General features: G+C 43.4%; 1 protein-coding gene across 8 annotated transcripts in view; it reads left to right on the plus strand.

The window, feature by feature from the left end:
* The window catches only part of LOC137881062 (A-kinase anchor protein 13-like), a 93,189-nt gene that overhangs the window by 17,290 nt on the left and 56,377 nt on the right, over positions 1-19,522 (plus strand). For all 8 annotated transcript variants that reach the window (XM_068722773.1, XM_068722777.1, XM_068722775.1 and 5 more), the window contains exons 2-7: positions 5,566-5,609; positions 9,297-9,468; positions 13,135-13,232; positions 15,100-15,177; positions 15,369-15,555; positions 17,353-17,545. In XM_068722773.1, coding sequence (XP_068578874.1) covers positions 5,577-5,609; positions 9,297-9,468; positions 13,135-13,232; positions 15,100-15,177; positions 15,369-15,555; positions 17,353-17,545 — 761 coding nt within the window. In that variant the 5' untranslated portion in view covers positions 5,566-5,576. The remainder of the gene's footprint in view (positions 1-5,565; positions 5,610-9,296; positions 9,469-13,134; positions 13,233-15,099; positions 15,178-15,368; positions 15,556-17,352; positions 17,546-19,522) is intronic.

The raw sequence follows: 19,522 nt of genomic DNA on the forward strand, positions 1-19,522 counted from the left end.
CGAAGAGCATGAGAATCACGAGGGTCAGAAGTTATTTCACGTGACGTTCTCCAAAAGAGAAATATGAACAGAGAGACCAGAGTCTTCAACCAAGAATGAACAGACTCTTATTGGTTCATCCTTCAGTGTGTCTCATGTGTTCAGAGACCGTGAGGATTATTAAAACAAAGACACAAAGAACTCTTTTGAGCAAACGTATCCACTCGCATCCGAAATGAAGTCACAGATATTCAACAATCCTAAGAGCCCAATATGATCAGAATCCTAACGCATGAATCCACTGTCCAACAATGATGTTAACGGAGGGAGAGAGCAGAAACAAGTGGTTTAATAACCACAGAAGAAGTCCCTGCACACACATTTCTCTTATTAGAAGATGAGACTTTCAAAAGCTTTTTGTTTTATAATTCGTTCTTTAGTCCAGCCTTATTTTACTTGAAGCAAGAGAACGTTTATTTATTCTTAGATTATGTGTTATTTGTAATTCATCCGGTTCAATTTGAAATCTGACAATAAATATGTTTCAGATATTATTCAATTGAACTTTCTTTATTTCATTTGACAGTCAGTTGTTGACGACATACAGATGTTAATACAACTGTTGGCTACTTCAATATTTATGGGACTAAATCATAGACACACACACACACACACGCACTGTGATGTTCTGGACCTTTGTATGAGGAAAGTCTCTAACTGGACCTCGCTGAATTTGAATTGAATGCCCCTGATTTAGGGAATCTACTGGCAGAAATGTATCATTAGGTATGGGGCCTCATAACAGGAACATCCCAAGTCTGAAATCCTCACTTACTGTATCTCGGTGTCGGACGACATTTAGGTTTTTTTGGTATTCTTTTAGGAAGAACGTTTCAGAACCGTCCTAATTTAGGAATCCTGAGGTAGGACGGCATCTTTTCTAAATTTCAAATAAATAACAACAGCAGCACTGTTGTTAAGTCTGTATGGCATCAATGAAGACGGGGGAACAACATGAACACCAAAGAATATAATTGTTGAAAGACGACTCAAAACTGTTTGTAGAAGCCTTTAAGTATCCTGGACCATGTGTTCATGGCTGTACATTGACTGCCTCGAGATAAAAAAAACAAATTTGTTAGACTTTTTGAATGCTTCATGCATGTCACATGACGAGGAACAACCAATCGCAGCTGCAGATATCTTTTCATTCGTCTGCAGTAAGTTGTTTAGTGCAGGGCTACCCAGAGCTTTACTTCATCCCACGGACCGTTTGACTCACGTCACTCTTTTTGGTCCAGTAACGTCGCAACATTCAGTCGAAAGGTCGTCGAAAGGTCGTCAAAACAGAAGATGACGGATGGAGCGGTAAAGCCACTGTGAGGGACGTACGCTGCTGGAAGTCCACTTTGTCTTTTGTTTTGACTTTATTTAGCGTGCGCGTTTTGGTTGCCCGGTGACGGGCAAGCGCGACAGGAGCGCAACCCCACAAGCCCATTGGATGAAACCCACGGAAGCGGCACCGCCCGCGTTTTTCAGACGCAACACGTGAACGGGCCCCCCGATCTTCCTCCTCCTCCTCTTCCTCCTGCTCTTCGGGACGCGTCTCTTCAGGCTATCTTAAGCTCCTGTCCGTCAGCACAGGCGGTGGACACTGCCATCTTAAGTGGCCTCGGCCTGTTATCGAGTGATTGAGTCTGCTTTTCTTCCACACGCAGATTCCAGCATGCATCATTGCGGTTACACTGGTACATTCAGTTAGACACACACACACACACACACACACACACACACACACACACACACACACACACACACACACAGGCACACACAGTTCAGAAGGTCTGGCCTTTGGTCTGTGTCCATGTGTGGTAATGGTAATTAAGTTGGTTCTGGGGTCATGCCTTTCAATTTGGAACAGTTGAGACGATGCTAATGACCTATTTATACCATCCAGGCCCAGATTGCATCTGAAGTGTGTCTGTGCAAACGTTCCTCCACACCAGCACTTGTAGACAGTTGAAAGGATGGAGGCTGCGGAGCAGTAACCTCTGTGTGCAGCCTGCTAGTCTGAAAACACCCGACTACCTGTAGGTCTTTGTTTCAGCTCCGATTTTCCAATGGAGGCCGAGCCCTGCTGGTGTTTAAGCTGTCACATATTAAGTTAAATGAAAGCTACTAATAAAAACACATCAGACTCGAATATATGAAGGGTGAAGATCGAATCTGAATCCATCTCTTCAGAGGCTGTATGGTAAGCAACCGCCCCAACCGATATGTTCATGTTTTCTCCTTCTCATTCTATGCAATGGGAGCGCCACGTATTTACACTATGTGCTGCCAAAGCCGGCAGCGTGGCAAAGTGCTGAGCGTCTAATCGACACACTTTTAACTTTTAACAACAACAGAAGAGAAATGAATGCAGGCCGGTGTCAGTCATCTCTCCCTACGTCACCAAACTCGAGGCTTCATAACGTCGGTCCACAAACCAGTGGGTGACGTCACCGTGACTACGTCGCCACCTCTCCTCTCAGCATCTGCCATCTCTCGTTTGAAACCTCTCCTTCCTGTATTTAGACCAGATCGGATTTATAAAAAGATAAAAAAAGGCACGATGAAGCATCACTGCCAGCTCTGAATATAGAGGCAGAAGCGATGAAGCCGTTTGTGCCGTCTACAGTGTGCGGCCCCAGCACGTGATTCACATCACGTTCATCCTCATCAAAACAATTCCGTGGACTTTCATGACCCCGTACGGAGGACTTACTCATTTATTCTTTTTTGAATTTTCTCTCACTCGTCAGTATCTGAAGGGGGCCTCTTGTCGGCTGCGACTGCTTTGTTTACCAGCCTCTGTGAGTTATTCTATGTCGACTTACTATAAGTGGGCTTTGGAAGCCGAAGGATCCCCAAATGAACCCCTGCTGAGGGATGAGGGGCTGGGTGGGCTACATAGCAGGATTAACTCTGCAGCCAGACAGACAGAAGGACAAGAGGATCTGACGCTGTGAACCTAAGTCATCTTAATGCCTCCCGCTTAATGTCCTTTGGCGACTGAACCTTCAGCGTTTACGTGTATCACTCCCCCATCGACTGGCTGCGCACCATTGTTGTACAGTAAGTCATTAGTTCATTAGCGTGTTCCTGACAATAAGTCCACACAGTAAGTTCAGTGGAAGGTATTTGTTCTCTCCGCTCCAGTCAGCTGACAGTTTCTCCACAGAGTCCTCCGGAGTTTGGATGATGTGACACAGCGAACAATACGATGGCTTCCTCCACTGTAGGGCCGTCTGGAGATTCTTCACTCGTGCCAGAGAGTCAACTGATTTCATAAATCTGAACTTGGTCCAACACGTTGCTTTATCGGGGGGTTTTTTTGGGGGGGTTTTTTGTGGCTGCAGATGGCTGTCGTGCATCACAGCTCACAGTTCATAAACACCCCAAAAAAACAGAAGTTTGTGAGTACGTCATGGCTGCTATAACATGCAAAGAGACTTCTTTCACTGTGTTCAACTCCACCACGTAGACTCATGTCTAACAGGCATCTGTCTGTCCGCCTGTGTGTTGGACTGCCTCTATCAGATGCGTGTGTGTGTGTGCGCTCATGTGTGTGTGTGTGTGTGTGTGTGTGTGTGTGTGTGTGTGTGTGCGAGAGGAAGGCTTGTTGTCTCCTTTCGAGTGTGTGAGGAGGACTTGTAAGGCTCCTCTGTTTCTCTCCGACTTCCTGTTTCCTGCCCATGAATGGACCGACCACATCAGTGCATATGTAGAGGAGTTGGGTGGTGACCCCCCCCCCCCCCCCCCCCGGCTCGTCCCACGGACACGTCTGTAATTAGAAGCGGTGACTTCATGCCGCGTCTCATCCCTCGTCTTGAAGCTGGACTCCAGCATGACTCGGCATCTTCGGTTCACACTCCTCAGCCGATCACTCCAGGACCGCTGGACCGCTTTCATATGACTATATACAGATAATAGTAGCTACTGCTTATGACAAACGGTATAAAGAAAAACATGTTGACATGTGACCATCTCGCTGGGACACTCGAACGGAACAGTTGCATTGTTAATGTCCAAATGTCTGCTGGGAGGAGGGCCTGTTTGAGATCATCAAGGAAAGAAAGAAACAAAGTGATCTTCATTACAAAACTCAAGTTCTAAATATTACTCGTGAAATATGATATTCTGATCTTGTGCATATACCATAGTCATTACAACACTGAGAGGCAACAAACACGTTGACAGTAAGACACAGAAGACGCTGGAAAGAGAGACAGACATGGAGACAAAGACGGTGTTACTATGGATGTTGACATGTAATGCAGACACTTAAATGCTTCACAAAAGAAAAGTTGAGTTGCAGCCTGTCGCAGTTTTACAGCTCGTTGATTGTTTAAATTCAGGTTTGATACACAAACCACATCATCAGGCCTGTAATCTTTTGACTTCCGCTAATCAGATTTAAAAAAAAAAAAAAAGCCCAATTGCTTCATTTTTGTTTCCAAGAATCTGGTTTTAGTTGTATACAAGCCTGCCTTTAAGATGACTTTTTGTCCTCTTTTTTTTTAATAGTACATCGGAAGGATAAAATAAACACCTGTGATGGTGCGTGGGAACTTAAAATCATTATTTTGTGCACAGCACACCTTGAAGGGTTTGGCGAAACTGACACCGGTACAACGAGTCGATATGTTGCATTAACTCCATGTAACCTGTCCAACAGGCTCCCTGCGATGCTTTCCAGTGTGTTGTGTTGTGGAAAGGGGAGAGTCCTCCGTGAGCACTGACTGTTGCAAAGAGTCGCTTGTGTTTTTAGTACGGTGGCCCTGAGAGCTCAATATTACTCAAAAAGATATGTAGTAAACCTTTTTAAATGCAACAACAAATTGGTCAAATTGTGCCTAAAAAGGAATTACAACTCCAGTGTATAATGTACATAGTATGTATGAAGGGCTGTGCAATGTATCGATATCATGATAGATTTAGTATATTGCAATATGGCATAAGTGTAGTCTTTTCCTGGTTTTAAAGAGTACATTACGGTAAAATGTTGTAATTTTCGGAACTTACTATTATTTGGATTTACCCACCTAATGATTATATCCACATTCCTGATGTTTATCAAAAATCTCATTGTGTAAAACCACCATTGGGTTAACGCTACAATATCGTCACAATATCAATAGCGAGGTATTTAGTAAAGAATGTAATCGTGAGCCGACATCAGTATCTGTGCATCACTAGCAAACGGATAAAAACAAAAGTTACTAAATAAAACATCTGCATTCAGAAAAAAAGAGAGAAAACACACAGTTTTTTCTGCATTGTTTTAGTTTTAATATTCTGATTGCATCATTCAGATGTTACGCTTCATGCTTCACAAGATGTTGTCAACTTGGTTCCGTCTACTTGTTGCAGTGCGTTGACCCTTCAGGGCCACTGTAGAATTGCCCTGTGTTTTAAAAAGTCAATACATTTGTGTTGGAGGCCTCCTCTTCCTTGTATGTTTTTCCACATATTGCCCCCCATAGAATAAATGCTCACACCTCTACCCCCCCCCCCCCCCCCCTTTTTTTTTTCTTCTACTAGAGTCCACCGCCATGAAACTGAATCCCCAACAAGCTCCACTCTATGTAAGTATCATCACTCACGTCGTCATCACACAGCATCACAATGAGACAGATGCCGCAACATGATCTGCTACACCACTAATTAGTGGTAGACAAATAATAACACTTGTAATGGCTGTTAAAAATAATTTGGTTGTGGTGGTTTTTTTCGCAACTAAATGCTTCCACTCACACAATCAGTATCGAATCGAGTCGAAAAAAAGGTATCGAACTTAAATTTCTCAACAACTAATAGGTGGATTGTCTTTGTTTCAGACATTGCGTATGAATTCTAATAACGTGTAACTATCATCAGGTCAACATTTAATAATGACATACCCATCAGCCTCTGCTGCGCCTTGTGTTTTACTGCTAACTAGCAGTAATGTTAACATGCTGACACGCTCACTCTAAGACGGTGAACTTACTTACCAACTCACTTGCTAAACATCAGCGCGTTGCCGCTGCGAACATGCTGACGCTATCGTTTAGCGCAAAGCTAACGCTCACGGAGCCGCTAGCGTGGCTGTAGACTCTCGTTAAGAGTTTTGTTCTAAAAGAAACACACCGATTGTACGTTCTCAGCTAAATGCGCTGGAAAACTCTATTTACAGACTTTTATTTCTTGTAATCTGGCATTGTGAAGGACATTCCACCAAGTGAAGAACCGTGTGTGGTTAAAGGCTAACTGTGCTAACGTGTGTGTGTGTGAGGATAAATCAATGAGGTCATCTGTGATGCTGGGTGTCTTCTGTCCACCAGTGTTGTACTCGTGTCTGTCTGTCTGTCTGTCTGTCTGTCTGTCTGTCTGTGTTTTTATCAGTGAACTATTTGCGTCAGTCACGGGGTCGCGCGTGCCAAGTTACAAAAAATTCACGACCAAGCGGCGCGACCACTTGGCCAACGCGCACGTAGCGCTGGCATACAAGTAATGAAAACAAAAAGAACGGACACATTTGTACATTTTGTTTGAGATTATTCCAGATGCGCGTAACGCCTCCTTGTATTTGTTTACGGCTGCCGAAAAGCCATCAGCAATGGATACACTGGTGTTTCCTTTACTTCCCCGATCCTCAGGATGTCTTAACAAATCAAACAACTCTTCTTATGTTGTTGGAAAAGGCTCCACTTGAGAACCAGCTCTCGACATTCAGTCCTGCTTCTTGTGTAACTTAAGCATGCCACGATGTACCAAACATCAGTCATGTGTGCCGGTAAAGTGTCCTCATCTGGCCCCGGTGGAGCACCTGAGCGGAATAACACAAGTATGTTAGCTTAGCCTGAATGTTTCCATATTCATAAGCAGCCAAAGCATCTGTAACCGCTCACGTGGGAAATGTGACCCCCGTCTGTCCGTTTAACGTGTGTGTGTGTGTGTGTGTGTGTGTGTGTGTGTGTGTGTGTGTGTGTGTGTGTGTGTGTGTGTGTGTGTGTGTGTGTGTGTGTGTGTGTGTGTGTGAGAGATCTGAAACATTCCTGTGTGCTATTGTTAGCCCGTGTTTGTGTGGGTGAGGCTGTTAACAGGCTTTTAACTGCATGTTCAGCAGAAGTGTGTGTGTGTGTGCGTGTATGTGTGTGTGTGTGTGTGCTGTGTCATGTTTCACAGCACACACACAAGAGCAATATACAACGCATACACACTCTACTCTGTTCAGTTTTTAGTCTCTTTAATGCACACCGTCCTACTGTATTCAGACAGCTCTGAGATGTAACACGCTAGTTTGTTTTCTGTTATCGATCTCAGGCTCCCTTCAACAGTGTTCGTTCAATATATACATAAATAAATAAAAGAGTATCTAAAACATACAATTATGCAAGTGAAAATTCAAATATAGAGAACAAATATAGGAAATTAAATAATTGTTTGTTCTGAGAAGAAACCTGAATTTCCTAATTTAAAGAAGTAAATTTAAGTGAAATTTATTTTGAGATTCCCTGAAATTCCTAAAGGTTTTCTCGTGACTTTCATCTCAGATCATCTCTGAGTATTTCTTTCTCTTTTTTTCTCTATTAAATTTACGACCTTAATCGCAGAGAATAACCTTTTTTTTTTTTGTTCGTCCTGGTGTGTGTGTGTGTGTGTGTGTGTGTGTGTGTGGTCGGAAGACGAGAAAGTACAGACCATTTAATTAACCTAGTTGTCACACAGTAAGCTGGCATAAACACACTTGTTCTGTATTCTATTCATTGTAACAGTGAGAGAACAGCGCCATCATCAGGCCAAACAGAAAAACATCCCCGTGAATACAAACTGTAATTGGAGAAACAACGCTTTTTGTACTTTCAGACATTTCGACAGCAGAACATGGTTAACCCTCTGAACCCCAAAACCCGCCGGCGGGATGGAAAAGCAATCGCCAAAACTACATTGTGTATCACAGCCAGAAGCTGTAAAAAAAAACAATAACATTATCATCAGATTTTCTTCTTTCTGTCAGTCCTTAAACGCATCATGTGTGACGAAAGGTTCCATCAGAAAACGCAACTGAAACTAAGCTTAAAAATCTCACACAAATAAACCGTTTACTTTAACCAGATGCTGTAAAAACATGAAATTCTGAATTCTAAAAGAAATGATCAAAGAAATTCAACTTTGCATTTTCTTTTTTTTTTTTTTAAATGATTTATGACATGTTAACTGTGTTATAGTGCACGCAAGACGTGTTTGAGTTCTCTCTACTTCTAGCCATGGTTGTGCTGTTTCCATAGAGATGCAGGACTTGTATATTGCAGTGAAAATCAAGACCGCAGCTTGGAAAATGTGACCGGAGCAAAAACCTGCTTAGCATTCAGAGGGTTTAAAGACAAACAGTTTGAAGAATATTCTTTGCTTCACGATTGGCAATCACACATTAGCGGTTTGTCCCGTGGATGCTCTGTGCAGGTGGCACAAACCTCGTTTGTTGATTAGTTCCTTTCAGGCTTATTACTTTGCACTGTGTTTTGACATGGTCCAATGTGTCTCTTGAGCATTTCCACTTGTTCTCGGTGCGGAAAGAGAGTCCGGTAGTTGCCACATATTATCGGCATGACACACGGGAACAGTGTCCGTCCTGTCATCACACAGCACCGAGCTACTGCAGGGAGACGAGACGGGGCCAGCTCCTCGTGACGCTGACTCACACACACACACACACACACACACTCACTCTCACACACACACACACACACACACACACACACACACGTGCCTGCAGCCCCACCACAGATGACTTCATTCATTTCTTAGCGTTTAACCATCACAGAGTTTTTCACTTGGTCTAAATATATATATATATATATATATATATATATATATATATATATATATATTTATTTTATTTTATTTCTATCTCACTTTTACTATTCCAAATGAACAAACCAACCTGAACTTGGCGTTCAGATGGCTCGTTGTTTCGGACAAATTTAAACAAAATCAACAGTTGAGCCATATTTCCTGCACAGACGCTCTAGCTGGTGACCCGCGGTCATCTTTCTGCTCCGTTCAGTGTGAAATAACTTTTAGATAGCTGCACAAGAAGTCCGAAATCACATCATTTAAAAAAAAAAAAAAAAGGTGCATAGTCATTTAAAGATTGTATATTTAATAGGGCAACTTTGGTGTCAGTGTTGATATTATGAATTAAACATGATCCGTCTGCATTAGCAAGTAGAAGGTGTGTTTATGTAAACGCATTAAAGTTGATTTCACTGCCTCTCTGTCCTCCTCAGGGCGAGTGTGTGTTGACCGTTCAGCTCGACGATGAAGACGTGTGTCGCGCCGAGGGAGAAGAGGACGAAGACGAGGAGGCGGAGTTTTATCTTTTATTCTCAGGATCCACCCAAAGACATCTGACCAGCACGCTGCGAGTCGGCCACGTCACACTGCAGGCTGTGTGTCCAGGTACAACACACTCACATAATCTCTTGTACTATTGTTTTTTTTTTCTCTTCTAAAATTAGGTCTTAAAGTTCATTATCCTACTCCATCATGTTTTCTTCTTCCAAAAAATGTCAGCAACTCGTAACTTTATTCCCAACAGTGGCCCTAATACTCTTGTATTATTTTAGTCTGAAGTAGTTGCAGTCGGGTTAGCTGCTCTTTAAAGCGGATACCAATACCAGCTCAAGTGTACGAGTACTTCACTATATATATGTATATATATATATATATATATATATATATATATATGTGTTTTACGCTGCCCCGCGTAAGCAGCACAAAATGGATGGAGGGATGAAGGGTTTGATGGAGAGATATATGGAGGGATTGTTGGATGGATGACAGTTGGATAGAGTGATGGAGAGATGGATGGATGGATGATGGGGGATGTAGGGATTGATGGTTTCATAGATAGATGTATGGAGAGATTGTTGGATGGATGGAGAGATGGATGGGGGATGTAGGGATTGATGGTTTCATAGATAGATGTATGGAGAGATTGTTGGATGGATGGAGAGATGGATGGATGATGGGGGATGTAGGGATTGATGGTTTCATAGATAGATGTATGGAGAGATTGTTGGATGGATGGAGAGATGGATGGATGATGGGGGATGTAGGGATTGATGGTTTCATACATAGATGTATGGACATTGTTGGATGGATGGAGAGATGGATGGATGAATGGATGGGGGAAGTAGGGATTGATGGTTTCATGGATAGATGTATGGATGGAGAGATGGATGGATGGAGTGAATCATGCCTCTCCACACGGTTAGATCTATGGCATTAACTCTTCGGTGGATATCACGCCTTAATACCTACTTAATACCTACTTAATACCTCAAGACCAGGCATCTCCAACCACATCATATCTGTTAGTCATAGTCTGAACAGGAGTTTATGATTTCACTCAACATCTCACCCAGTATTTCGAGGTAGGTGTGCTCGGGGTGTGGTCTGTTGCGGTTGTGACAGAGCATGTAGAAACCTCCAGATGGCAGTGCGAGCAGGATTACTATCCTGGGCGTGGTTACTCTTACACAGGCGATCGTGGTACCAGCCCTCGGCAGATTAAAGGATTGGTTTCTCAGACCATAATCTAATATTACTGCTACCAAAATTGAAAACGCACAAGATCCAGTCAAAAAACGTTCAGGTTTGGAATAAGGACTCTGTGGAAACGCTGAGCGGGCGGTTCTGAGCTCACTGACGTCCAGAGAAGTGAGGATGACCCGAACACACTCAATGACACCAGGTCACCAGAGAGCCGAAACACAAAAGCACTTCTACAGGGAGACAAAGACAATGAGCTGAAAAGGGAGCCGAAGCACAAAACCAAGCTGAGCTCGGGTTTGGAAGGAGACGCCCGTCGTCCCTGTGCCCAAAAAGCCGTATGATGGGAAACCAAACGCCATCCTGTCTGGGTTCACGACATCGTGACTTTCAACAAGCTGTATTCGCTGTATCCAGCAAGCCACACTTTAGCTGGCTTACCACAGCGGTATGAACCCAAATAAACAGACGTTCCTGTGATTTAATTGCAATGAAGATATAAGAAGGATGCCGAAATAACTGCACAGTGGTGCAATTTGTAGAAAGTCTGAAATCATGCTTAGTCAGGTCTGTCTCAAGACGACAAGCAAACGTCTTTTAAAATGCTTGTCTGCTGAGTGGAGTTCCGATCGATCAGTGCTAGGCTAGGCTAAAATTTAAGCTCCTCCATCAACATTCAAAATAACGCCATCCAAGCGATACGGCAGCAACGTTTGTGTTGTCTTGTACACACATTTAAACGCGTAGTAAGTTGGGTCTCTGTGCGAATATGAGTCACTATCGTAGAACTCTGGGGGCCCAAAGACGGCGACGGCATTTGTTTCCTCCAACATCAGGGCGTCGGTGATGACGGGAGACTCTCAACTCTTTCTCTGACACAGCTTCACAAATTTCTCCCTCGAGTTGAAATATTTCAACTTGCATAAAATTATGTGAATTTCAAATTTTCGTTTCGCGGCTGCAGCGCTCTTACTCGATACCGGACCAATATCAGATATCGTTGTCCCGACAAAAACAAAGGGCCCAGGCCAAGGTTATTATCGTTAACGAAAACTAACACAAAATCGAAAACTAGGTGTGAATTTTTTTTTCCGTTAAAATAAAATAGAATTATAGAGAAAATGTCTTTAGTTTTCGTCTTTGTCAATGTATTTCATAGATGTCAATTTATTTCATACATAGCTTCAGTCTATCTTCCGCTGTACCACTTTTAGTACACGTCTGCGACCGTCGGACAACACGTATGCAAGTTTGACATTTTTTTTCATATGTGGACCGCCTGCCGCTGGAAGTTACGCTTTGCAAATACTCCACCAGAGACCTGCGGTCAGGGGAGGCAGACCTCACCTGTCATCATGAAAAGTAAAAAAACAAATAATGCTAAAATAAAATAAATATTAATATTTCTCTACTGATCTATGCTATAAATGTAATTTCTGTATGATTCCAATCATTTCATGCATTTTTATAATCAAAATCTCTGAATGATCTCATGTCCTGTTCAAACAGAGAGGAGACAGTGAGGTGAGGCAGTGACCAGCTGTGCCTCACCTCAGACTGTGAATCCCTCACTAACTGGTTTGAGCCTTTTGCTTTCTCATTGTTTGTCACCACTGTAATATTTGTAGACTCTTTTATTATATGTCCTTTCTTTCCATAGAATATATAATGTATTTCACGTATGTGTAGAACATATTTAGTGTTGCTGATCTGACATTAAACCGCAGTGAAAAAGCGTCAAACAGTACCTCTGCCTCACTGAAGGGGGCGAGCGAGAGCCCACGGGTCGGGTTCATGCTTGTTCTGTTGTTGCTCTTCTTCTACACTTCACTTTGTGTGTGTGTGTAAAGAATGCTGATATGAAATATGAAAAACAACCAGTAGTCAATGTGCAAGCTGCCAGTTGAATGGTGATTGAAGCTTCTCTATTGGGTTCATATATTAGTAAATCTGACTCATGTAGAGTCAGAGCCTCACCAGACACAAGCCTCACCGCACGTCACTGTACTGCAGCGCTCTCTGTATCCTCTGTGTGGCGCTACAGAACACGGCCAAACATGCGTTATGTTGCTCTGTATCAAGTGCAAACCGCAGAGTGTAAAAGTCACGTCAATCAGATTTACTTGGTCTGTTGCATAGTAAAGACTAAAACTAATACTGAAACTAATAAAAACTAAACTCAAACTAAGCATTTTCAAACAATTCAAACTAAACTAAACTAGCAACCGCGCTTTAAAAACTAATTCAAACTAAACTGAAATTGAAAACAAAAAGTCAAAACGAAATAAAAATAAAAACTAGTGAAAAATGCAAAACTATAATAACCTTGGTATGTGTGCGCTTCACATCTATGACAGAATAACAGTGTTCCTCAGGCTTTATGAGCGCACCTGTGTTTATTCATCTTTGTCGATGATTGATATTTATTGAAAGTTACTTTTCATATTTATGGGATGTTTTAACATACAGATAAAACCAGAAGTAATTTCCCTGTGTTGTGTGTGTGTGTGTGTGTGTGTGTGTGTGTGTGTGTGTGTGTGTGTGTGTGTGTGTGTGTGTGTGTGTGTGTAGCCCATGATGTGTGTGAGCAGGTCTCGGTGACACTATGTTGGGCCCGGCCCGGTGGACCAGTCGGCACACACTCACAGGAGACCTTCTGCTTCGTTCAGGTAACAATACAGTTCTTTCACTGCATTAAACTGGACACTTCCTGTTCCAGGTCTGTCATTTTTATTTACAATATTTGTGTGTGTGTGTGTGTGTGTGTGTGTGTGTGTGTGTGTGTGTGTGTTGGGACAGAGCTGACGCAAGAATTAACACGGAAATGATGTGTAAAGAAAAAAGGCAGAAGCTGTGCAGCCTTTTGTGTTTTGTATTCCACCAGAGGTTGTCTTTGCTGGATGAAAATAATTCAGTTTTGTAGCCTGATTAACTTTAAGTTGCGTTGGTTTTGGCACTGATAAAAAAAACAAAACAGCGTGCTTCATTCAGTGGCCACTATATTCAGTACTCCCTACACTGCTTGTCAATGCATTTATATGTGATCATCCAATGGTGTGAAAAGAACTTAATGCATAAAAGCTTCACAAGATGTACTGGGAAAAAAAAGATTCAGTTGTTCCGACTAAAACATCAGAATGTGATCTACTCGATCTGTGGAACGATCGATGTCGGTTCGAGTGTCTCCTGATTTTCACCCCAACGGTCTCAAGAGTTGCGGAAAACCAAACCATCCAGAGCGGCAGCCCGGTGGATGAAAACGCTCTCTCTGGCCGTGGGACCCATAGACTAAGAATGACAATAACAAGTGGACATGTCGTTGTGGCGTCACCCATTGTTTTGTAAACTGCCGTTTTGAAGCTTCGAGTTCGGCATTTCGGCCGTCGCCATCTTGGATTTTTGCAACCAGAGAATGGAAGTGACCATATTTGGACTGCGGAGGAGTGACGTAGCGACACTGTACACGACTCTGGTATCGACCTGTCAATCGCAAGGTAGCCCCGCCCCTAAATCATTCCCTGCTTTATGGTGTGTTTGACTCTAAATGGAGCATAATGTACTAAATGAACATCATGCTGTATTGAAGAAGACTGTAAACTAGAGATTGAGACCATAAACTCATGTTTACAATGTTTACTGAGGGAATAAATCAAGAGAGAAGTAGAGTCATTTTAGACTAGACTTCTATACAACCAGAGGAGTCGCCCCCTGATGGACATTAGAGAGAATGCAGGTTCAAGGCACTTCAGCAAAAGTAAATTGGACGGACTACGGCAGCAGAAGGCCCCAGCGGGTTCCACTAATGCAGCTAAGAACAGGAAACTGAGGCTGGTCGTCTACCGGACGGTAGAAGATGGGAAAATGACGTCTGGATTTCTGCGGCCACGTAAAGATGGTCGGGTCAGATCCATGGATCCATCCTGTCTTGTGTCAGCAGGTCATGCCGCTATCGTAATGGTATGTGACACTATCATGCCAACATGGAGCAGAATCTCTCAGGAATGTTTCCAGCACCTTGTTGAAAACACAACGCCGAGAATTCGTGCTGCTCCGGGGGAAAAAATGACAGCGAAGGGGGTCTTACCCTGCATGAGTGAATGAATGAATGGTTTACCTAATAAAATGACCAGTATTCATGTTGACTCTTATACAAGAAATGACAGAAGACAAAGATACGTTTCATTAGAAACAGATGTGTCTGTAATAAATGCATTATTTTGGCTGATATATCAGATTTGTTTAACTATCAAACATTAATGGCCTTGTCCTCTGTGTGGCGTCTATTCTGTATTTATTTCAGTGCCTCATTCAGTTTCTAGTTGACCTCAAACACGTCAACATTTCTCTGCATACAAATCAAAGTTTTCTCTTTTCCAATAATTGGTAATAATGTTTTTACTTTTACATCTTGTTCAAGAATGGCACGCAATGAAAAGCAGATGAAACTATTTGTAAATGGGGAAAAAACTTGTCTGGCTTTGAGTCCCTCAAAATAATGAGTGTGTGTGTGTGTGTGTGTGTGTGTGTTGTGTGTAGGACTTGGCTCTCGACATGGCCCACTTCCTGCTCGACAACATTGCCCCACAGGACGCATTGCTGTTGGACGATGAGCAGGTGAGTTGGGAAAGACCTCGAGGGCTCTGAAATGTTGACTTAGTTCCATATATGTGTATATTTGTTTAGCCGAGGTCTACACACAATCTGTTCTGTTTTTCATGCTGATGTATTGGTTACCATAGACATTTGTTTTGGTATTGGATTTAAATGAAATCAAAATGTCCGACCCATCCTTTATTTTGTTTCAGATTCCGTTGAAAGAGTGTGAGCGGTTGGACCAGAGCCTGGCTCTGGCGCTGAAACACCTCGCCCCGCCCCACCAGAGGACCGGACCGGCTGTTGACGGACAGGTGTCTGTTACGGACGCACGTGGCGGCGCGGAGACGCACGAGGACACGAGCGAGCGGGTCTCCACGCTGCCGGACAGCCGCACCGGTGAGTCAGACGACCACGAAGCGGCAAACCAAGTCAGCACTGTTAGTCAGCTTTCGGGTTCATTTACATGCAGTGTGTGTTTTATCACTTTTAAGTTCAGCAGTTATCGCATTTACTGCCTTGAGATACATTTTGCAGCTGTAAACGAAAATATGACAACTTGCCTGTTCTGGCAGTGAAATCTCAAATCGGTTACTCATCGTTCAGTGGATCCATTGGGGTCTCCCGGTCATGGAGCACTCCTCCCTGGAGGCGTTAATCTTCTTCATTCATCGCCATGAACTCTGCCATGTTGTGCTTAAGATAGTCTGAGAGGCACGTTTAGTTCTAAGGTCTTTTGTCCATCTGTCTCCCTAACGTTCAGGGCTCGCTTAAGTTTAAGACCAAGATTAGGAGAAAACCTAAAATAGAAAGAAAACCTTAACTCGGACTTAAAGGAAAATCTTAACTCAAGGTGTTTTGTTTCCACAAATATGTCCAAAAGCAGTTGTATCCTCTTCTTCTTTTATATGATCAGAAGTTTTCACCTACATTTCAAATCGACAGCTTAAATTCTGGAGAGAGAAAAAAAATCACAGGATCATAAACATGCCATTCATGTGGGCGTGGGAATTATCAACAGTTCATCTCCTCCCTACCGACTGCGTTCACATTGTAAACTCATTTGTACGGAAGGGATCGGCAGTCAAACCGATCTGTCTCTTTGAGTCGACAAATGTGACCCACCACATCTACACCCATCGTCCTTCCTCGGTCTGGACCGCGCAGCTGTTAGACGGAGGCTAAGTGGCTACATGTGAAGTCAAGTGTGCCGGGACCACTGGCAGCATTAGGCTTCTGTTTCCTGCTTGTAAGGTTCTGAGATGTCACCTCCCAGTCTGCAGCCGTGTCTGAAGTCAGGAAACAAAGTGCGACAGAGCTGCTGGTCTCATAATATTATAATATTATGACTTCTGGAAATCCAAGATCACATTTCTTCGTCACAGTTGACAGACTTGAGTTCTGCCTTTTCCGTTGGTCTTATTCTCTCGCTAATGAACTAACGCTAATAAAACTATTGATGCAGTGAGTGATGATGCAGTGAGTGATGATGCAGTGAGTGATGATGTGATGATGCAGTGAGTGATGATGCAGTGAGTGATGATGCAGTGAGTGATGATGCAGTGAGTGATGATGCAGTGAGTGATGATGTGATGATGCAGTGAGTGGTGATGCAGTGAGTGATGATGTGATGATGCAGTGAGTGATGATGTGATGATGCAGTGAGTGATGATGCAGTGAGTGATGATGCAGTATCAGCTGCAGCTTTTTGCATCACGCAATCAACAGACTGAGCACAACTGAAAACTTTATGGACTGTTGATCAGTCACATTTGGCAGATTTTGATGCAACACACCAGACTGGTACTTTTTTTTTTTTGTCACCAATAGGTTTTTAGATAATAAAATTAAAATACCATAAAAATGATTGATTGAGAACCCCTCAAAATGTGGTAAAAGCCATTTATTTTTAGGCTGGTAAAAAAATCAACAGTAAAAGTTAATAACAGGACACTTTGGGCTTTGAATGCTGGGATTCATTTGTGAAAATAGTAAATATAGAAAATTAAATTAAACTTTCTCCGAAACCGAGAGCCATGACTGGCTGATCCCCAAGTTTTGAATAAAGACTAATATCTGTCAGTGTAAACCTGCTGTCACATCTCTCTCTCCACCAGGAGGTGATCTGTCTCATCAGTTGAGTCCACCCCCTCACCATTTTTGTTCTCCCCCCCCCCCCCCCCCCTTCCTCTCCAGCCGCGTCTCAGTGCCAGCAGCTCTCCAGCCTGCTGCACTTGGCAGCCAGCCACGGTCTGAGGACGGTGGCGGCGTTCCTCCTGCAGCAACCGGGAGCCAGGGAGGCGCTGAGGAGGCCCAACGCTCAGGGCCTGACTGCAGCGCGTCAGGCAGAGAGCAGAGGACATCGGCAGCTGGCAGAGCTCTTCGCGCAGTGAGTACTTTTACACTACGAGCTGTTGAGTCGACGTTGGTTTGTTTCGAACAAATGTTATTTGAATGTGAGCGTGGCATTCGTTTTATTGTGAGAAAAAGAAAACCTGTCACTGAGCTCAAGGGAAAAGTTGCTAAAGTATAAAAAAAAAAAAGACAAAAAATATGTATAAAAATATCAAGACAATATAAACATCTGAAGTGCATGACTGTAGCTGTTGTGTATCTTGATTAAACGTCCTGACGGAGGGACCCAGTGGTCATTTTGGAACAAATCCATGTACTCAGAACTGTCTGCTGTGTAGCATAGAGTGTATAGAAGAAGTGGACGTGGTCATTGTGGCGTCACCCGTTGGTTTGTGGACTGACCTTATGAAGCCTCAAGTTCAGCAATTTCGCCGTCGCCATGTTTTTTTTTTTTTTGCTACCAATGAACGAAAGTTTCCATATTTGGAATGCGGAGGAGTGACGTAGAGACGCCGTATACTGCTCTGGAAGCGGCAGCAACCTGTCAATCACAGTAAGCCCCGCCCCTAAAGCATCCCCTGCTTTATGGTCTGTTTGACTCTAAATGGAGCATAATGTACTAAATGAACATCATGCTGTATTGAAGAAGACTTGAAACTAGAGATTGAGACATAAACTCATGTTTACAATGTTTACTGAGGGAATAAATCAAGAGAGAAGTAGAGTCATTTTAGACGAGACTTCTATACAACCAGAGGAGTCGCCCCCTGGTGGACACTAGAGAGAATGCAGCTTTAAGAAACTTCCACATTGGCTTCACATTAGACAGAACCGGAGGATGTTGTGCTGTTGCAAAGCACCTCGTTCATCAGACAGACGATACACTACAGATGGAGAACGCTCTATAGCATCTGAGGCAGACCTGATCAGATTTAAACCAGTTTACGCAAAATATCATTACAACCTCCATTACAGTGGATGGACACGATAACATACACGCGTGTACAACATAATGCACTCCAGTTTGGCAGCCTTGATGACGTTTGGGTATTGTTTTGATCGAGCCCACCCGATCAAAAGTTAAGAAATTAAAAAGTTCTCTAAATTCTCCCACCGCTGACCCCCTTTTCTTTGACGCAGAGAGCTCTGTTAGAGGACCCGTCCGCTGCACAGAGCCTCTGCTGCTAGCACACCAGAGGCTCCACCTACTGCCCCTTTCTTCTCCACACTGTCACATGACCTAAGTCCCTTATCATGACTCTCACCATGCTGCATTTAATTTGGTGATCTTGGCCCATGAGAAATCAATAACAAATACTTAGATGTGGTAATATAAAAAATGTTGCGCAAATGTCCACCTGGACTCAAGGCTTGAGTTTGGTGTCAAAGGTCAGTGTGTGTGTGTGTGTGTGTGTGTGTGTGTGTGTGTGTGTGTGTGTGTGTGTGTGTGTGTGTGTGGAGATGGTGACTCACTTCCTCATACACTGAAGAACGTACAGCCTCTCACTGTTCCTCCTGCTCTCCCCACCCTTTTTACATTTGTTGTCTCACACTGATGACATCACAGCAATTTGAGTCAGCCCGTCCATTCTCTGGGGAGGGAAAGGGGGGGGGGGGGGCAGATGAATAGAGGGAGGAGAGTCTGAGAACAATGGTGTTCTACAGTACACAGCTGCTGGTCACTGAGGGAGACGTAAACACAGACGGCGAGGGGCGGCGCGTTGGTTCTGAGTCATGTCTACATGAGAACGTCCCAGTCGGCACACTCACACTTTGAGGGGCGCTCCAGTCAAAGTGTGTGAGGGTTTAGGTCTGTCCCGCTGTCAAATCGTTGCGTGTTTGAGGACTCTAGCAGACATTTTTAGCCCTTTTATGAACACTTAGGTCTGCATTTCTGCAGTGCTTTGCCAAATGGAATTACCCACAATCCATAGCAATGTGCCGTTAAACACGGGGTTACAAGTGGAAGCATGGAGACGTAAGGTAAACAAAGAGGAGAGCACATGGGTGT

The sequence above is a fragment of the Cebidichthys violaceus genome, unplaced genomic scaffold, assembly GCF_023349555.1.
Source record: "Cebidichthys violaceus isolate CVI_PGR_0920_01 unplaced genomic scaffold, fCebVio1.0.p SCAF_3, whole genome shotgun sequence".
NCBI classification, from domain to species: Eukaryota; Metazoa; Chordata; class Actinopteri; order Perciformes; family Stichaeidae; genus Cebidichthys; species Cebidichthys violaceus.